At 39.3% G+C, this 16,549-nt stretch overlaps 1 protein-coding gene and 1 non-coding gene across 4 annotated transcripts in view; both read right to left on the bottom strand.

Moving 5' to 3' along the window:
• The window catches only part of SAMD12 (sterile alpha motif domain containing 12), an 838,974-nt gene that overhangs the window by 426,838 nt on the left and 395,587 nt on the right, over positions 1-16,549 (bottom strand). For all 3 annotated transcript variants that reach the window (XM_049773520.1, XM_049773519.1, XM_049773522.1), the window contains exon 3: positions 3,684-3,813. In XM_049773520.1, coding sequence (XP_049629477.1) covers positions 3,684-3,813 — 130 coding nt within the window. The remainder of the gene's footprint in view (positions 1-3,683; positions 3,814-16,549) is intronic.
• LOC126010717 (U6 spliceosomal RNA) lies at positions 4,705-4,810 on the bottom strand. The gene has a single exon (XR_007496730.1). It is a non-coding gene; the product is annotated as a U6 spliceosomal RNA (small nuclear RNA).

Below are 16,549 nucleotides of genomic sequence, written 5' to 3' on the forward strand. Positions count from 1 at the left end.
TCTAGCTAACCATCATTAAAGCTAAAGCACATATCCAGCAAACCTCAAGGACTCACACTGCAAAAATGTTGCTCTAGTCTGTGACCTGGCACATGGACCCACTGCCTTGGCCTTTCCCTAGGTCCCTCTACTGTCTTCACTGCCAGTTGAGATTTGCTCTGGTATCAAATGCATGTATTTTTTCCTGAACATTTTTTTTTCTCTCTTTTTTACAACCTCCAGAGTACTAGGATTTCTGCAAGTTTCTAGCATCAGAGAGCTGGGTGCTGCCAGCTGACTCAAATCCTGGAAAGCTCTTTTCTCATCACTTGGCACCTGTAAACATTTGAATATTTTACATTCACCTGGGTTAACAAAGGTAGAGTGTGGACTTCTGAGGCCTCAGCAAAGTAAATGGCAAAGGGTGTGGACTAGAGAGTGATATGAATACATCCCCTCTGCTTCCCAACTTCTCAAGGAATTCTCTGCTTTCTTCTCTTGCCCAGAAGTTTGTCTTTCAAACACAATGATAGTGTGTGCCTTGAGATCTCTACCAATAATTTGACATGAATAATGCTGTAATACTAACATGCAGAAGATATTGATAAATGGTGACTATGTGACTTTTATTAGTCCACTTAATCTTTACAGCAATTCCCTGAGACAGATAAAATTATGTTCTCTGTTTTGGAGATGAGGAACTGAGGTTAAATAACCTACCCAGGTTAAGTAGCTTGCCAAACAGCCCAAAAGGGTGAAATTTCCCTATCAGTGTTGTTTCATAGAGACTGAGCCTGTCACTGAAAGCAATGTGAAGACAGATTGAAAAATGTAACTGACTCCCACACCTTATTCCCTCACACCACTTAGCAGAAAGTTTTGGAATTGAAGCCATTTACTCTGTTACAGAGAGGCCTGTAATCTCTGTTTCTGAGGAATATGCTATTCATCTTCTTCAAACCATTATCAATAATTCCCCTTCCCCTGAAGGGCATCTCATAATTCTCAACCCTAATAAAAGATAATAGTAGGATGAGAAAAAAATGCTTTGTCCATAGAATCACACAGGCATCATGTGGCCATTTTCTAATGAAAGCTACCATTAGCAGCCAAATGGTTACTAACTGTTAAATTACTGCTAGAGGTGAAGAACTGACGTTGTTATGAGATATTCTTATGCTCTTGCCCCATCCCAACTCCAATTTTTTGCCTAATTCATAGAACTTTATTTTTTTTGTTTTATGCTTTTTTTCCTGGTTAAGCGTGATTTAAAAAAATTTTTTTATTGAGACCAATGTGAATTACAAGTCTTTCACAGTTGTATTTCAAGTACATAGTGATAGTGAATTAGGGCCATTCCCATCACCAGTGTTGATCTCCCTCCACCATAGTTCCCAGCATGCATCGCATGCATCTCACCCTTAGTCCCCTGGACTGCTACCAACTTCAATTTTATTGAGAAAGTCTTAAATTATTTTTTCTTCATATTATTGGTGTAATGTAGGTTCCAATAGTGTTGGTGATATTTTTTTATTAAATTCATAGTTTTTCTTTTTGAATTTTGATTTATACTTCACTTTACTCAGCACTTCCTTGTGGCTCTGAACTCAGAGATCACCCCTGGTAGTGCTAAGGGGACCTTTTGGGATATGGAGATTGAATTCAGGTTGTTTGCTTGCAGGGAAAACATATTGGTGCCGTGATCTATCTAAGGGTTGTGACCCAGTTTAAAGAGTTAGGTTTCTTGAAACACATTTTGAAAACAATCTGTGCTATGTATTCTGCCTTATAAATTTTGTTTTTGTTTTTGGGCCACACCCGGTGATGCTCAGGGGTTACTCCTGGCTATATGCTCAGAAATCGCTCCTGGCTTGGGGAACCTTATGGGATGCTGGAGGATCGAACCGCGATCCGTCCTAGGCTAGTGTGGCAAGGCAGATGCCTTACCACTTGTGCCACCTCTCCGGCCCCTAAAATTATTTTTTAAAGCAACAATGATTAACACAATAAGGATGTAGGATTAACTAAAATAGAAATAGAAAACAGAATTTGGTTGGTGTCTGTAATGCTGAACTACTCAATAGCAAATTACCTTCCCACTACAGCAAGAGTTCTCAAAGTGGGTCATAACACTCCACTGCTCAAGGAACACTGGAAAGATCTAGACGTCTTGGGTACAATTAGGAGGCACTTCTGTTTGTTTATGTAAAGAAGGTAGTTTCTACTGGGTGCTAAGTGATTTGTTTTTCTGTAAAGGTGGCAGTAAGCTAAGTAAGTTTGGAGATATCAGTGCTAGAGTACTACTGATCTCTTAGTAAAAAGGAAAAATAATTGTGAACTAGTATTTAAGTTTTTATAAGTGCCCCCCCCAAAACAGTTTTGTGGAAAAAAAACATGTTACCCAGTCCTCTTCTTAGATGGTCAAGCTTGCAAAACATATAAGATGTATAAAGTTGACCAAATATGCTTATCATCATGGATGAAGGCAGTCAATATCTGAATAAGTCCTTTTACTTTGATGAATAATAAGAATAAAGGGGCTAAACATACCTCTAGGTATATCTGGTATATCTACTTCTTCTTGTGTTCTTTATTCTGCAAATGATCCTGACTCAAGTTTTTGCCTTTCTACAGTTACTATTTCCAAGTGTTGATAGACTCTCAGAAATAATACTCAAATACTCAAGTATTGAATTAAGTCCTCAAATTGCAACACCAGAACACTGGAAAGATGTGGTGTGGAATCAGATGGATGTCTGGAAAATAACTCACACACACAAACACACACACACACACTCTCTCTCTCTCTCTCTCTCTCTCTCTCTCTCTCTCTCTCTCTCTCTCTCTCTCTCTCTCTCTCTCTCTCTCATAGAGAGAAAATGCTTGTGAGGAGTTCCCCACATTACCCTTAACTGCGAGAAAATCAGCCAGCTTCCAGGAGATCCAGAAAACACAAGGACTGACTTCCTTTACCTCCAAGTTTTTAAACTGAGGGTCTTGTCACACCTGGAGGTGGGACCATCTTGTCTCAATACCAATCCAAAGTGCTACATTCAAAGATGATTCCATTCAATAACAAGGCATATACTGAGTGAGGTAGAAACAGACCAATCCCATAATCCCACACTCAAGTAATACTCATATCTTCCAAAGAAATGGTGTCTGTTTATGTTTTTGTTTTATATCTGGTGATACTCAAGGTATCTACATTGGTTCTACATTCAGAATTACTACATTCAGAATTACTCTTTTTTAGCTTAAAGGACCATATGGGGATGTCAGGGATCAAACCCAGCTTGGACACATGCAATGTAAGCACCTTACCCACTCTATACTACCTTTTTGACTCCAAGAAATGGTGTTTTAAATTATGCTTTCACTCAGGTACAATGAAATCTTAGAATATTTATTTTCTGAAATTGCAACCAGGCGAATTAGAAAGACACTCTTTATGTTCTCTAGGATTTTCTTTAGATTCCCCCCAGCCCATTCCCATCACACAGTGTTGATCTCCCTGATTCCCACACATTCAAAATATCTCTGCTTGCTAAGAAGCAGAGTTCACACATATTTGGCATGTATCAGTTCTGTTAAAACAAACCATGCTAGCAATGTCTACGAGAAGATGCTATTTCACAGGAAGGGTGTGGGAAAGGCCACTGGGATGGCAATAGGGAGGAGTACTTTGTTACTGCATACTTTACCAGTTATGTCATGCTGTTTGAATGCCTCACTGTAGATCTGATACTGATTTGGACAATGTTTCTTCAACCACTTGCAGACATCCTGCTGAGTCCACAGTGCCACGGGCTTTGACAGCTTCACCACAACTGACTATAAATAAAGAAGGAAAAGGTTGGTTCATGTCAGTCCCAAGACTATAAAGGAATTACTCTTAGAATTCCTAGAAATCTTACAGGCAAATCTTACAGGAAGGGTTCTTTGAGATAAATATCTGGCTCTGGTTCTCATCTAATTTCTAGAGACCTTTTATATGCCTTTGACAACTGGAAAGGAGAGTGATGAGAGACCATAGATAAGACCCATTTTGGAGTTACCTCTACTGGATGAAACTCACAGAAAAAATGTTGATTTTTTTGTAATAAGACAACAGAGTGGCTAAACTGGTTGCAGAATGGGAGTAAAAGAGTGACCCAAGATGACCTTCTCTGTATTTTCAGAAAGTGTCCTTTAAAACCTCTGGAGCATCAGTAACAGTATCATAAACTATATAGGATAGAGTTTAGTTTTTTAGTGCCTGTCACAGAGGCAGGTTGGGGGTTGGGAGGGAGGATACTGGTGAAGAGAAGTTGACACTGCTGAAACATGCATGCCTGAAGCTCAATCATAAAGTCATGAATAACTTTTTAAATCGTGGTGCCTTAATTAGAATCAATAAAATAAAATCCCTAGGGCCTGCAGGTGCTCAGACTGATTTTAGTTATGACTGTTACAGGATTGAGGAACCTATAGGGAGTAATTGGGACAGGTATGCTGAACTAAGGAGGGTGTTCTAATGTTCAGGAATTAGTCATGCCATAACAGCAAAGCAAAATATCATGCCACCAGCATATGGGCAACAGTAATCAGAGGCTGGTTGATTCGATTATATGTAGCCAAGTTTTCTCTTTTTCACTGAACCTTCTAGAAAGTTGTTTCTGACAAACAAAATAGAGGTGCAGAGGAACCACGTTTCAACCAGTGGCATGGTTATTATTATTATTTTTAAATATGGAACGCTTCACGAATTTGCATGTCATCCTTGCACAGGCGCCATGCTAATCTTCTCTGTATCGTTCCAATTTAGCATATGGGCTGCTGAAGTGAGCACATGGTCATTATTTTTTTTTAATTTTTTTTATTTAAACACCTTGATTACATACATGATTGTGTTTGGGTTTCAGTCATAAAAGGAACACCACCCATCACCAGTGCAACATTCCCATCACCCAAGTCCCAAATCTCCCTCCTCCCCACCCAACCCCCGCCTGTACCCTAAACAGGCTCAACATTTCCCTCATACATTCTCAATATTAGGACAGTTCAAAATGTAGTTATTTCTCTAACTAAACTCATCACTCTTTGTGGTGAGCTTCCTGAGGTGAGCTGGAACTTCCAGCTCTTTTCTCTTTTGTGTCTGAAAATTATTATTACAAGGGTGTCTTTCATTTTTCTTAAAACCCATAGATGAGTGAGACCATTCTGCGTTTTTCTCTCTCTCTCTGACTTATTTCACTCAGCATAATAGATTCCATGTACATCCATGTATAGGAAAATTTCATGACTTCATCTATCCTGACAGCTGCATAATATTCCATTGTGTATATGTACCACAGTTTCTTTAGCCATTCGTCTGTTGAAGGGCATCTTGGTTGTTTCCAGAGTCTTGCTATGGTAAATAGAGCTGCAATGAATATAGGTGTAAGGAAGGGGTTTTTGTATTGTATTTTTGTGTTCCTAGGGTATATTCCTAGGAGTGGTATAGCTGGATCGTATGGGAGCTCGATTTCCAGTTTTTGGAGGAATCTCCATATCGCTTTCCATAAAGGTTGAACTAGACAGCATTCCCACCAGCAGTGGATAAGAGTTCCTTTCTCTCCACATCCCCGCCAACACTGTTTATTCTCATTCTTTGTGATGTGTGCCATTCTCTGGGGTGTGAGGTGGTATCTCATCGTTGTTTTGATTTGCATCTCCCTGATGATTAGTGATGTGGAACATTTTTTCATGTATCTTTTGGCCATTTGTATTTCTTCTTTGTCAAAGTGTCTGTTCATTTCTTCTCCCCATTTTTTGATGGGGTTAGATGTTTTTTTCTTGTAAAGTTCTGTCAGTGCCTTGTATATTTTGGAGATTAGCCCCTTATCTGATGGGTATTGGGTGAATAGTTTCTCCCACTCAGTGGGTGGCTCTTGTATCCTGGGCACTATTTCCTTTGAGGTGCAGAAGCTTCTCAGCTTAATATATTCCCATCTGTTAATCTCTGCTTTCACTTGCTTGGAGAGTGCAGTTTCCTCCTTGAAGATGCCTGTAATGTCCTGTAGTGTTTTGCCTATGTGCTGTTCTATATATCTTATGGTTTTGGGGCTGATATCGAGGTCTTTAATCCATTTGGATTTTACCTTTGTACATGATGTTAGCTGGGGGTCTAAGTTTAATTTTTTGCAAGTGGCTATCCAATTGTGCCAACACCACTTGTTGAAGAGGCTTTCCCTGCTCCACAAAATCCTGGCAAATAGGATTCAATGCCTCGTTAAGAAGGTCATTATTTATTAACAATGATCAACTGGGCAGATTTTACTATTCTTCATAGATTCCAGAACTTGAATTAAGTGAAATAAGTAAAAGAAAATATTAATATTATATTAATATATTAATATTACAATACTAAATATTGTACTAATTCAGACTAGTATTTACCAATAAAAACTATGATATTGATAGCTGTTTAAGAAATTAAACTGAATAGAGATAGCTGGCAGAAAGAAAGGTCCTCTGTCTATGCCATCAGGCTGGAGAAATCTGCCCCTGTCCGAGGGCTACCAACTGAGAGAGACTGTGAGTGTCGCCTGTGCATGTTTTTCTACTGTCCTGTGACCTGAACCTCTCCTGAGTGGGCCAAAAAGGGCCCAGCAAAATCGCTCTCCTAGAGATTCCAGAAGAGCATGGCAACTCTGCTTAGCTTCATGGACATGCGCTCTTTCTAATGAATGAACCCCACTGCAACACGCAGAAAAAAAAATCACACTACAAGTGTGACAATGGGGAAATCTCTCAGGAAATCACCATGCACAGAGAATGAAGATGATAGCTCTGATGAACTAAAAAATACAAACCATCTGATTAACCACTCAGATAAGGAGTTTAGAAATATGGAGCACACTCATGGAAATCAAACGAAATATAGCTCTAGCAGAAGAGAACACAAAGACAGAAATCAGAAACGTCCAAACTGAAATAACAGATCTGAAAAACATGGTAGCTAACTGAAAAACTCAGTGGACAGCCTCTCCAGCAGGGTTACAAGAGCCTATAACAGAATCAGTGAACTGGAAGATCAAATACAGAACAACTCCATACAGCAGAAGAGACTGGAAAAAAACCTTAAGGCAAATGATCATAAAATGGAAAAAGTACTCAAAGATGTGAACAGATGAAAATAGAAGTCTTTGATAAACTCAACAGAAACAACATAAGAATCATTTGAGTCCCAGAGGCACACAAAGGGGATCTGCAGGAAAAATCAACAGTCAAAGATACCATCGCAGAAAAACTTCCTGAGCTAAGTACTTCATGCAATCAAATCCTGCACATCCGAAGAGTACCAGCTAAAAGAGACCCAAAGAAAAACACCCCAAGACACATCCTAGTCACAATGATGAACCCTACAGATAGAGATGGAATACTGAAGGCAGCAAGATCAAAAAGGGAAATTACATTCAAAGAAGAATTCATAAGATTTACAGCAGACATGTCACAAGAAACTCTCAAGGCCAGAAGACAAAGGTGAGATATTGTGACAAGACTGAATAAAATGGAGAGTTTATCTAAAATACTGCACCCTGCTCCACTCACATTTAGGTTTGAAGGAAGAATACATAGCTTCACAGATAAACAACAGCTCAAAAACTTCACAGATGCAAAACCAGCTTTAAAGAAGAAACTGAAAGGTCTACTTTAAGACAAGAGAGACCAAGTAACACAGCAAACTTATCCACAAAGATGACATAAAATATTATGACAATCATCTCCCTCAATGTCAATGGACTAAATGCACCAATTAAGAGACACAGAGTGGCAAAATGGATCTAAAATATGAACCCAACTTTCTGCTGCCTTCAAGAAACACACCTGGATAGTCAGAACAAACATAGACTCAAAATCAAAAGCTGGAGAAAAATCATCCAAGCAAACAACAACCTTAAAAAAGCTAGGGTGGCCATATTAATATCAGAAAACACAAACTTTAGACTCAAAAAAGTTGTGATGGACAAAGATGGGCACTTTCTACTAATCAAGAGATATGTGCAACAGGAAGAAATCATACTCTTAGACATATATGGACCCAGTGAGACCCCAGCATATTATCTCATACAGTTATTGATAAATTTGAAAGAGGACATCAATAATAACACAATAATTGTGGGAGACCTCAACATAACCCTGTCAATACTTGATAGGTCAACCGGACTGAAACCCAACAAAAAATGTACTAGCTTTGAAAAGAGAAATGGAAGATAGAGGCCTAGTAAATATATATAAGACACTCCATCCCCAGAAACCTGGATATATACATTCTTCTCCAATGTACATGGGTCATTCTCCTGATAGACCACATGCTGGCTCATAAAATATACCTCCATAAAATCAAGAGGATAGAAATTTTGAAGGCTACCTTTGCTGAACACAAGACTCTAAAATTAGATGTGAACTACAAAGGGACACAGAAGAAATACTTTAACAACTGGAAATTAAACAGCCTGCTACTGAACAACCAGTGGGTCCGAGATGAAATCAAAGAGGAAATCAAAACTCTTCTAGAAACAAATGACAATGAAGACACAAACTACGAGAATCTATGGGAAACATCAAAAGTGGTCCTGACAGAAAATTTTATAGTTTTGCAAGCACACATCAGGAAAGAATAAGGGGCATACGTGAACAGCTTAATGACACAGCTTATAAAATTAGAAAATGATCAACAAAAGAAACCCAAAATAGGGAAACAGAAGGAAATAACAAAGCTTAGAGCAAAAATAAATGAAGTGGAAACCCAAAAACAATCAGAAAGATAAACAAAAGTAGAAGTTGTTTTTTTTTTTTGAAAAAATAAACAAGATTGATAGAACATTGGCAAAACTCACAAAGAAAGAGAGAGAAATTTGATAACCCATATTAGAAATGAAAAGGAGATCACTATAGATATTACAGAGATTCAAAGGGTAATCAGAGACTACTTTGAGAAACTCTATGCCACTAAACATGAGAACCTGGAAGAAATGGATAAATTCTTGGACTCTTAAACCCTTCCAAGGTTGAGTAAGGAGGATGTAGCATATCTAAACAACCCCATCACTATTGAGGAAATTACAATGGTATTCAAATGTCTGCACAAAAAGAAAAGCCCAGGAGCAGATAGATTCACTAATAAATTCTTTCAAAACTTTCAAGAGGAACTACTATCAATCCTATCCAGACTCATGAAATTGAAAAAACAGGAACACTTCCAAACAGCTTTTTTGAAGCCAACATCACCTTGATACCAAAACCAGATCAAGATGCTGCCAAAAAGAAAATTACAGACCAATATTCCTAATGAACACAGATGCAAAGATCCTCAACAAAATCCTGGAAAATAGAATCTAATGCCTTATCAAGAAGATCATTCACCATGATCAAGTAGGTTTTATCCCAGAAATGCATGGATGCTTTAAGATTCATAAATCTATCAACATAAGACACAACATCAACAACAACAAAAAATAAAAATCACATGATCATATAAATAGACACAGAGAAAGCATTTGACAAGGTCAAACACCCATTCTTAATAAAAACTCTCAGCAAGATGGAAATGAAAAGAAACTTTTTCAATATAGTCAAGGCCATCTACCACAAGCCAATGGCAAATATTATCCTCAGTGGAGAAAAATTGAAAGCCTTTCCTCTAAATTTTGGTACAAAACAAGGCTGTCCACTCTCGCCATTCCTCTTCAACATTATAACAGAAGTACTTGCTGTAGTGATTAGGAAAGAAAAAGATATCAAGGGCATTCAGATAGGAAAGGAAGAAGTCAAGCTCTCGCTATTTGCAAATGACATGATACTCTACTTAGAAAATCCTAAATAATCTACAAAAAGCTTCTAGAAACAATAGATTCATATAGCAATGTGGCAGGCTACAAATTAACACACAAAAATCAATGGCCTTTTTATACACCAAGAATGATAGGGAACAAATGGACACTAAGAACAAAACCCATTTACATTAGTGCCACACAAACTCAATATCTTGAAGTAAACTTGACCAAAGACGTGAAGGACCTATTCAAAGAAAACTATAAAACTCTGCTCCAAGAAATACGAGAAGACATACAGAAATGGAAACATATACCCTGCTCATGAATTGACAGGAATGACATCATTAAAATGGCAATACTCCCCAAAGCATTGTACAGATTTAATACGATCCCTCTAAAAACACCCACTTCTTTTCAAAGAAGTGGAACAAATAATTTTGAATTTCATTTGGAACAATAAACATCCTCAAATAGCTAAAGAAATCATTGGGAAAATGAATATGGGAGGCATTACTTTTCCCAACTTTAAACTGCACTACAAAGCAATAGTTATCCAAACATCATGGTATTGGAATAAAGAGAGTCCCTCAGATAAGTGGAATAGGCTTTCGTACTCAGAGAATGTTTTCCAGACATACAATCACCTAATTTTTGATAAAGGAGCAAGAAATCATAAATGGAGCAAGAAACTTCTCTTCAACAAGTGGTATTGACACAACTGATTAGCCACTTGCAATAAAGCAAACTTAGACCCCCAGCTAACATCATGTATAAAGGTAAAATTCAAATGGATTAAAGACCTTGATATCAGACCTGAAACCATAAGGTATATAGAGTAACACGTAGGTAAAACACTCCATGACATTGAGACTAAAGGCATCTTCAAGGAGAAAACTGGACTCTCCAAACAAGTGAAATCAGAAATGGGAATATATCAAGATGAGAAGCTTCTGTACCTCAAAGAAAATAGGATACAAGAGCCACCCAATGAGTGGGAGAAACTATTCACCCAATTCCCATCAGATAAGGGGCTAATCTCCAAAATATACAAGTCACTGACAGAACTTCACAATAAAAAACATCTAATCCCATCAAAAATGGGGAGAAGAAATGGACAGGCAATTTGACAAAAAAATGCAAATGGCCTAAAGGAACATGAAAAAATGCTCCACATCACTATTCATCAGGGAGATGCAAATCAAAACAACTATGAGGTACCACCTCACACCACAGACATTGGTACACATCACAAAATATGAGAACAAGCTGTGCTGGCAGGAATGTGGAGAGAAAGGAACTCTTATTCACTGCTGGCAGGAATGCCGTCTAGTCCAACTTTTATGAAAAGCGATATGGAGATTCCTCCAAAAACTGGAAATCGAGTTCCCATATGATCCAGCTATACCACTCCTAGGGATGTATCTTTGGAACACAAAAATACAACACAAACTCCCTTTCTTAGACATATATATATATATATATATATATATATAATATTCACTGCTGCACTATTTACCATAGCCAGACTCTGGAAACAACCAAGATGCATCCAACAAATAAATGGCTAAAGAAACTTTGGTACATATACACAATGGAATATTATGCAGCCATCCGGATAGATGAAGTCATGAAATTTTCCTATACATGGATGTACATGGAATCTATTACACTGAGTGAAAGACATTCTTGCAATAATTTTCAGAGAAAAGAGATGAGGGCTGGAAGCTCCAGCTCAATTCATGAAGCTCACTACAAAGAGTGATGAGTGTAGTTAGAAAAATAACTACATTGAGAACTATCCTAACAATGGGAATGAACGTGGGAAGTAGAAAGTCTGTCTAGAGTACAGCCGGAATGGGGGTGAAGGAGGGAGATTTGGGACATTGGTGATGGGAAAGCTGCACTTCTGAAGGGGGCTGTTATTTACATGACTGAAACCCAACCATAATAATGTTTGTAATCAAGGTGTTTAAATAAAGTTATTTAAAAAAGAAATTAGACTATAAAATGGCAGTCCCTTGTGGAATTATCTTCACATTTCTTTTGGTCTTTCAGAATAAATTAAATTGAAGTTCTACATCTCATGCCTCTTTTTTTTTTTTTTTTTTTTGTTAAGAACTGGCATTCTCGTCTAGTCCAGCCTCCATGGAAAACAATATGGAGATTCCCCCAAAAGATGGAAATTGTCTCTCATGTGATTCATCTATACCACTCCTAGGGATATACTCTAGGAACACAAAAGTACAATTCAAAAATCCCTTTCTTATACCTATAGTCATTTCAGCACTATTTCCAACAGCCAACTCTGGAAACAACCAGGATGCCCTTCAACGGAGGAATGGCTAAAGAAATCTTGGTACATATACACAATGGTTTATGCAGCCCTCAGGAGAAATGAAGTCATGAAATTTTCCCAAACATGGATGTACATGGAATCTATTATGCTGAGTGAAATAAGTCAGAGAGAGATAGACACAGAATAGTTTCATTCATCTATTTGTTCTTTCCTTTTCATCTTATTTAATTCATCATTAGTTGCATCTTATATATATGTATATTTTATATATCTTTATTTAAACATCTTGATTACAAATATGATTTTGATTAGGTTTCAGTCATGTAAAGAACACCCCCCTTCACCAATGCAACATTCCCACCACCAATGTCCCAAATCTCCCTCCATCCCACCCCACCCCCACCTGTACTCTAGACAGGCTTTCCAGTTCCCTCATTCATTCACATGGTTATGGTAGTTCTCAGTGTAATTATTTCTCTAACTGCACTCACCACTCTTTGTGGTGAGCTTCATGAAGTGAGCTGGAAGTTCCAGAACTCCTCTCTTTGTTTCTGAGGATTGTTGCAAAAACGACTTTTATTTTTCTTAAAACCCATAGATGAGTGAGACTACTTTGCGTCTATCTCTCTCCCTCTGACTTATTTCACTCAGCATTGAAGATTCCATGTACATCCATGTATAGGAAAATTTCATGACTTCATCTCTCCTGATGGTTGCATAATATTCCATTGTGTATATATACCACAGTTTCTTTAGCCATTCGTCTAGTGAAGGGCATCTTGGTTGTTTTCAGAACCTGACTATTGTGAATAGTGCTGCAATAAATATAGGTGTGAGGAAGGGATTTTTGTATTGTATTTTTTTGTATTGTATTCTTGTGCTCCTAGGGTATATCCTTAGGAGTGGGATAGCTGGGTTGAATCATCTATGGGTTTTAAGAAAAATTAAATGCGTTATTGTAATAATGCCCAGAGAAATAGTTAAGGACTGGAAGAAGCTTCTCACAATATGAAGTTCACCACAAAGAGTTGTGAATACTATTAGGGAAATAACTTCACTAACAATTATCATGACAATGTTAATGAATGAGAGAAGTAGAATGCTTGTCTCGAATCAGACAGGAGTGAGGGAGGAGATAGGGGGTCATTGGTGGTGGGATGGTTGCACTGGTGAAAGGAGGTTGTTCTATTTATAACTGAAACCCAACTACAATTATACTTGTAATTTTGGTGCTTAAATAAAGATTTTATAAAAGGAAAAAAAATAAAAAATATTATCTAAGCTTAAAAGAGAAAAGAGAGCCAGCCTGCGTGCCTGTCCCCAGAGTGAGTGCAGTGCCCTGAGGCTGCTCTACCTGGGCACGCAGGGACCCCACGTTTGTGACCCCCCACACCAATGCCCATGGTGAGTGCATTCCCCTGGGGCCACTCCACATGGGCACACAGAGACCTCCCAGCCTGCCAGCCTGTGTGCCTGTCCCCAAAATGAGTGCAGTGCCCTGAGGCCGTTCCACCTGGGCATGCAGGGACCCCCGCATCTGCGACCCCCGTACCGGTACCCAGGGTGAGTCCATTCCCCTGGGGCCGCTCCGTGTGGGTGCATGGAGACCTCCATGCCCGCCAGCCTGCGTGTCTGTCCTCAGAGTGAGTGCAGTGCCCTGAGGCCACTCCAATGGGCACGCAGGGACCCCCGCTCTGCAACCCCACGCAACGGTACCCAGGGTGAGTGTATTCCCCTGGGGCCGCTCCACATGGGTGTGCAGGGACTCCCTCTCTGCAACCCCACATGCCAGTACCCAGGGTGAGTGTATTCCCCTGGGGCCACTCCACATGGGTGCGCAGAGACCCCCTTACTTGCTGCCTCACTCTGCTCTCCCCAGAGATCACCCTATCTGACCCTAGCTTAGACAAGGGAGTGCAGTTCTCTGGCACATAGTGGGTCAGAGTCGCCTGCGCTAGACCCACTTTGTGCTGCTGGGAAAGGCTGGGACCAATAGACTAGGTGAGCTTGGGCCTGCCACCTGGACCTTTGGGTAACCTAGAGCAGCCTACCCCCCTGAGCCCCGGAGTGGTCCTGAGACTCCCCAAGGACTGAGGGCAGCTACTGGGTGGGGTTGGCTGGGGGAATTCCTTTGGCTGAAGCTCGGAGGGGGTGGAGCTTCTTTGACTCCCAGATAGGTGAGGGAACAGAGAGCTAGGCTCAATAGTGCCTGCAACCATTGTGGCCAGGAGCAGAACTGCACTGGCTGACAGGAATAAAGAGAAGGAAATTGACCAAACCCACGGAAAGAAGGCTGACCACCACGTAGCGAGGGGGGTGGGGGTGGGGGGAGAAAGAGCTAGACTCAACAGCACCCTCCACCATTGTGGCCAGAAGAGGACCAGCACTACCTGACAACAAAAGGGCAAAGCAACCGATCAGGCCACATAAAGAGCACAAGAGGAGCAAAACCTCAGCGAGCTCACCCAACAGTCCCTCTAGTCTAGAACCACTCTCAGGGAGGGGACCCATCCACATGCCACAGTATATCAAAAGAGGCTGAATTTAGAAGGCACAGCACTCCAACCCACACCAATAAATGCAAAGAAATATGGGTAAATAAAGGAGAATCCTAACATCTGGAAATATGGAGACAAACCCTAGCAAGTTTCCAAGTCCACCAAAACGCATAGATCCATGGGAAGGTGACCTAAAAGTAGCCATGAGAAAGGAAATGCAAGAGTTGGTAAAAGAAATAAAAGAAACGCTAGCTATAAGAAATCTATGGATGAACGAATCATCAAAATTAAATAAGAAATGTTAAAGAACATGAGAGATTCCATACAAAAAGAATTGAAGGAATTAAAAGACAGAGTAACAAGCCTTATGAGCAGAAACACAGAGTTGGAGAAGCACATTGAAGAACTTGAAGGAAAACTGCAAACAAAGAATGATCAAGAAACCAACAAAGAAATAAAAGGCAAAGCACTGGAAGAAAAAGTCCAGTATATAATGAACAAGGACAAAAGAAACAATCTAAGAATTGTGGGTATATCAAAAGGGGAGGAAGTAGGGAAAGGGGAAGAACAAGTAGTCAGAGATATAATAACAGAGAACTTTCCCACCCTCTGGAAAGAAAGTTCAATGCTAATCCAGGAAGTGAAGAGAGTCCCTAATAAAATAGACCCTAAAAACCAACACCAAGACATATAGTAATCCAAATTGCAAAAAAACAAAGAGAAAGATGAACTCCTTAAAGCAATAAGGGAGAAAAAAAACCTCAAGACAAAGGAAGGGATATAAGAATCAAACCAGAGCTCCCATTTGAAATAATGCAATCAAGAAGACAGTGGAATGACATATTTAAACAACTGAATGAAAATAATTTCCAATCCAGGGTCCAATACCCAGCAAAACTATCATTCATATGGGAAGGCAGACTAAAAACATTCTCAAACAAGAACGAAATTGAATTATTTCTGCAAAAAAAGCCGATCCTAAACGACCTACTCAGAGACGAATTATACAATTCAAACCCCTAATTGTAACAACAACCACCCTAAACAACACAACTGCACAACAGTCATCTCTGTCAATAATCACCCAAAATGTCAACGGACTAAACTCTCCAATTAAAGACACATAATAGAGAACTAGATTAGGAAAAATAAACCGAACTTCTGCTGTTTGCAAAAAACACACCTACAACTACAGTATATGCACCGGCTTAGAATAATAGGATGGAAAATAATTATTCAGGCCAATGAATAAACAAAAAAGAACAGGGACAGCCATTCTTATATCAGACCAAATTGCATTCAATCTCAAGAAAGTGATCAGAGACAAAGAGGGTCACTACCCACTGATTAGGGGAACATTAGATCAAGAAGTAATAACCCTGGTCAATATTTATGCACCTAACGTAGAGCCAGCAAAATATGTGAGGCATCTGCTTGCAAACCTGGAGAAACACATGAAGGGAAATGTGATAATAGTAGGGGACCTCAATACTTCACTATCACCACTGGACAGATCCACCAAACAGAAAAATAGCAAAGAAATAAGAGCTCTAAATAAAAAATTAGAAGATCTAGGGCTAATAGACTTATATAGCACCCTCCATCCCCAGGAAGCAGAATAAACATTCTTATCAAGCCCAGATGGAACCTATCTCCAGAATAGATGATGTCTTAGGATACAAAGCCAACCTATATAAGACCACAAATGTAAGGATCATTAGAAGTACCCTATCAGATCACTATGCAACAGAGGTCAAAATTGACTTCAAGAAGAAGCAATGGAGGAAAAGTAATACCTGGAGATTAAACAACATGCTGCTCAACAACAGCTGGATCAAAGAACAACTCAAGGAAGAAATAAAAAGATTCCTTGAGACAAATGAAAATGAAGAGACAACATGTCAAAATTTGTGGAACAAAGCAAAAGCAGTAATTAGGGGGAAAGTCATAGCAATACAGGCCTACGTCAAGAAATA

Source organism: Suncus etruscus, chromosome 5 (assembly GCF_024139225.1).
Source record: "Suncus etruscus isolate mSunEtr1 chromosome 5, mSunEtr1.pri.cur, whole genome shotgun sequence".
Classification (NCBI taxonomy): Eukaryota; Metazoa; Chordata; class Mammalia; order Eulipotyphla; family Soricidae; genus Suncus; species Suncus etruscus.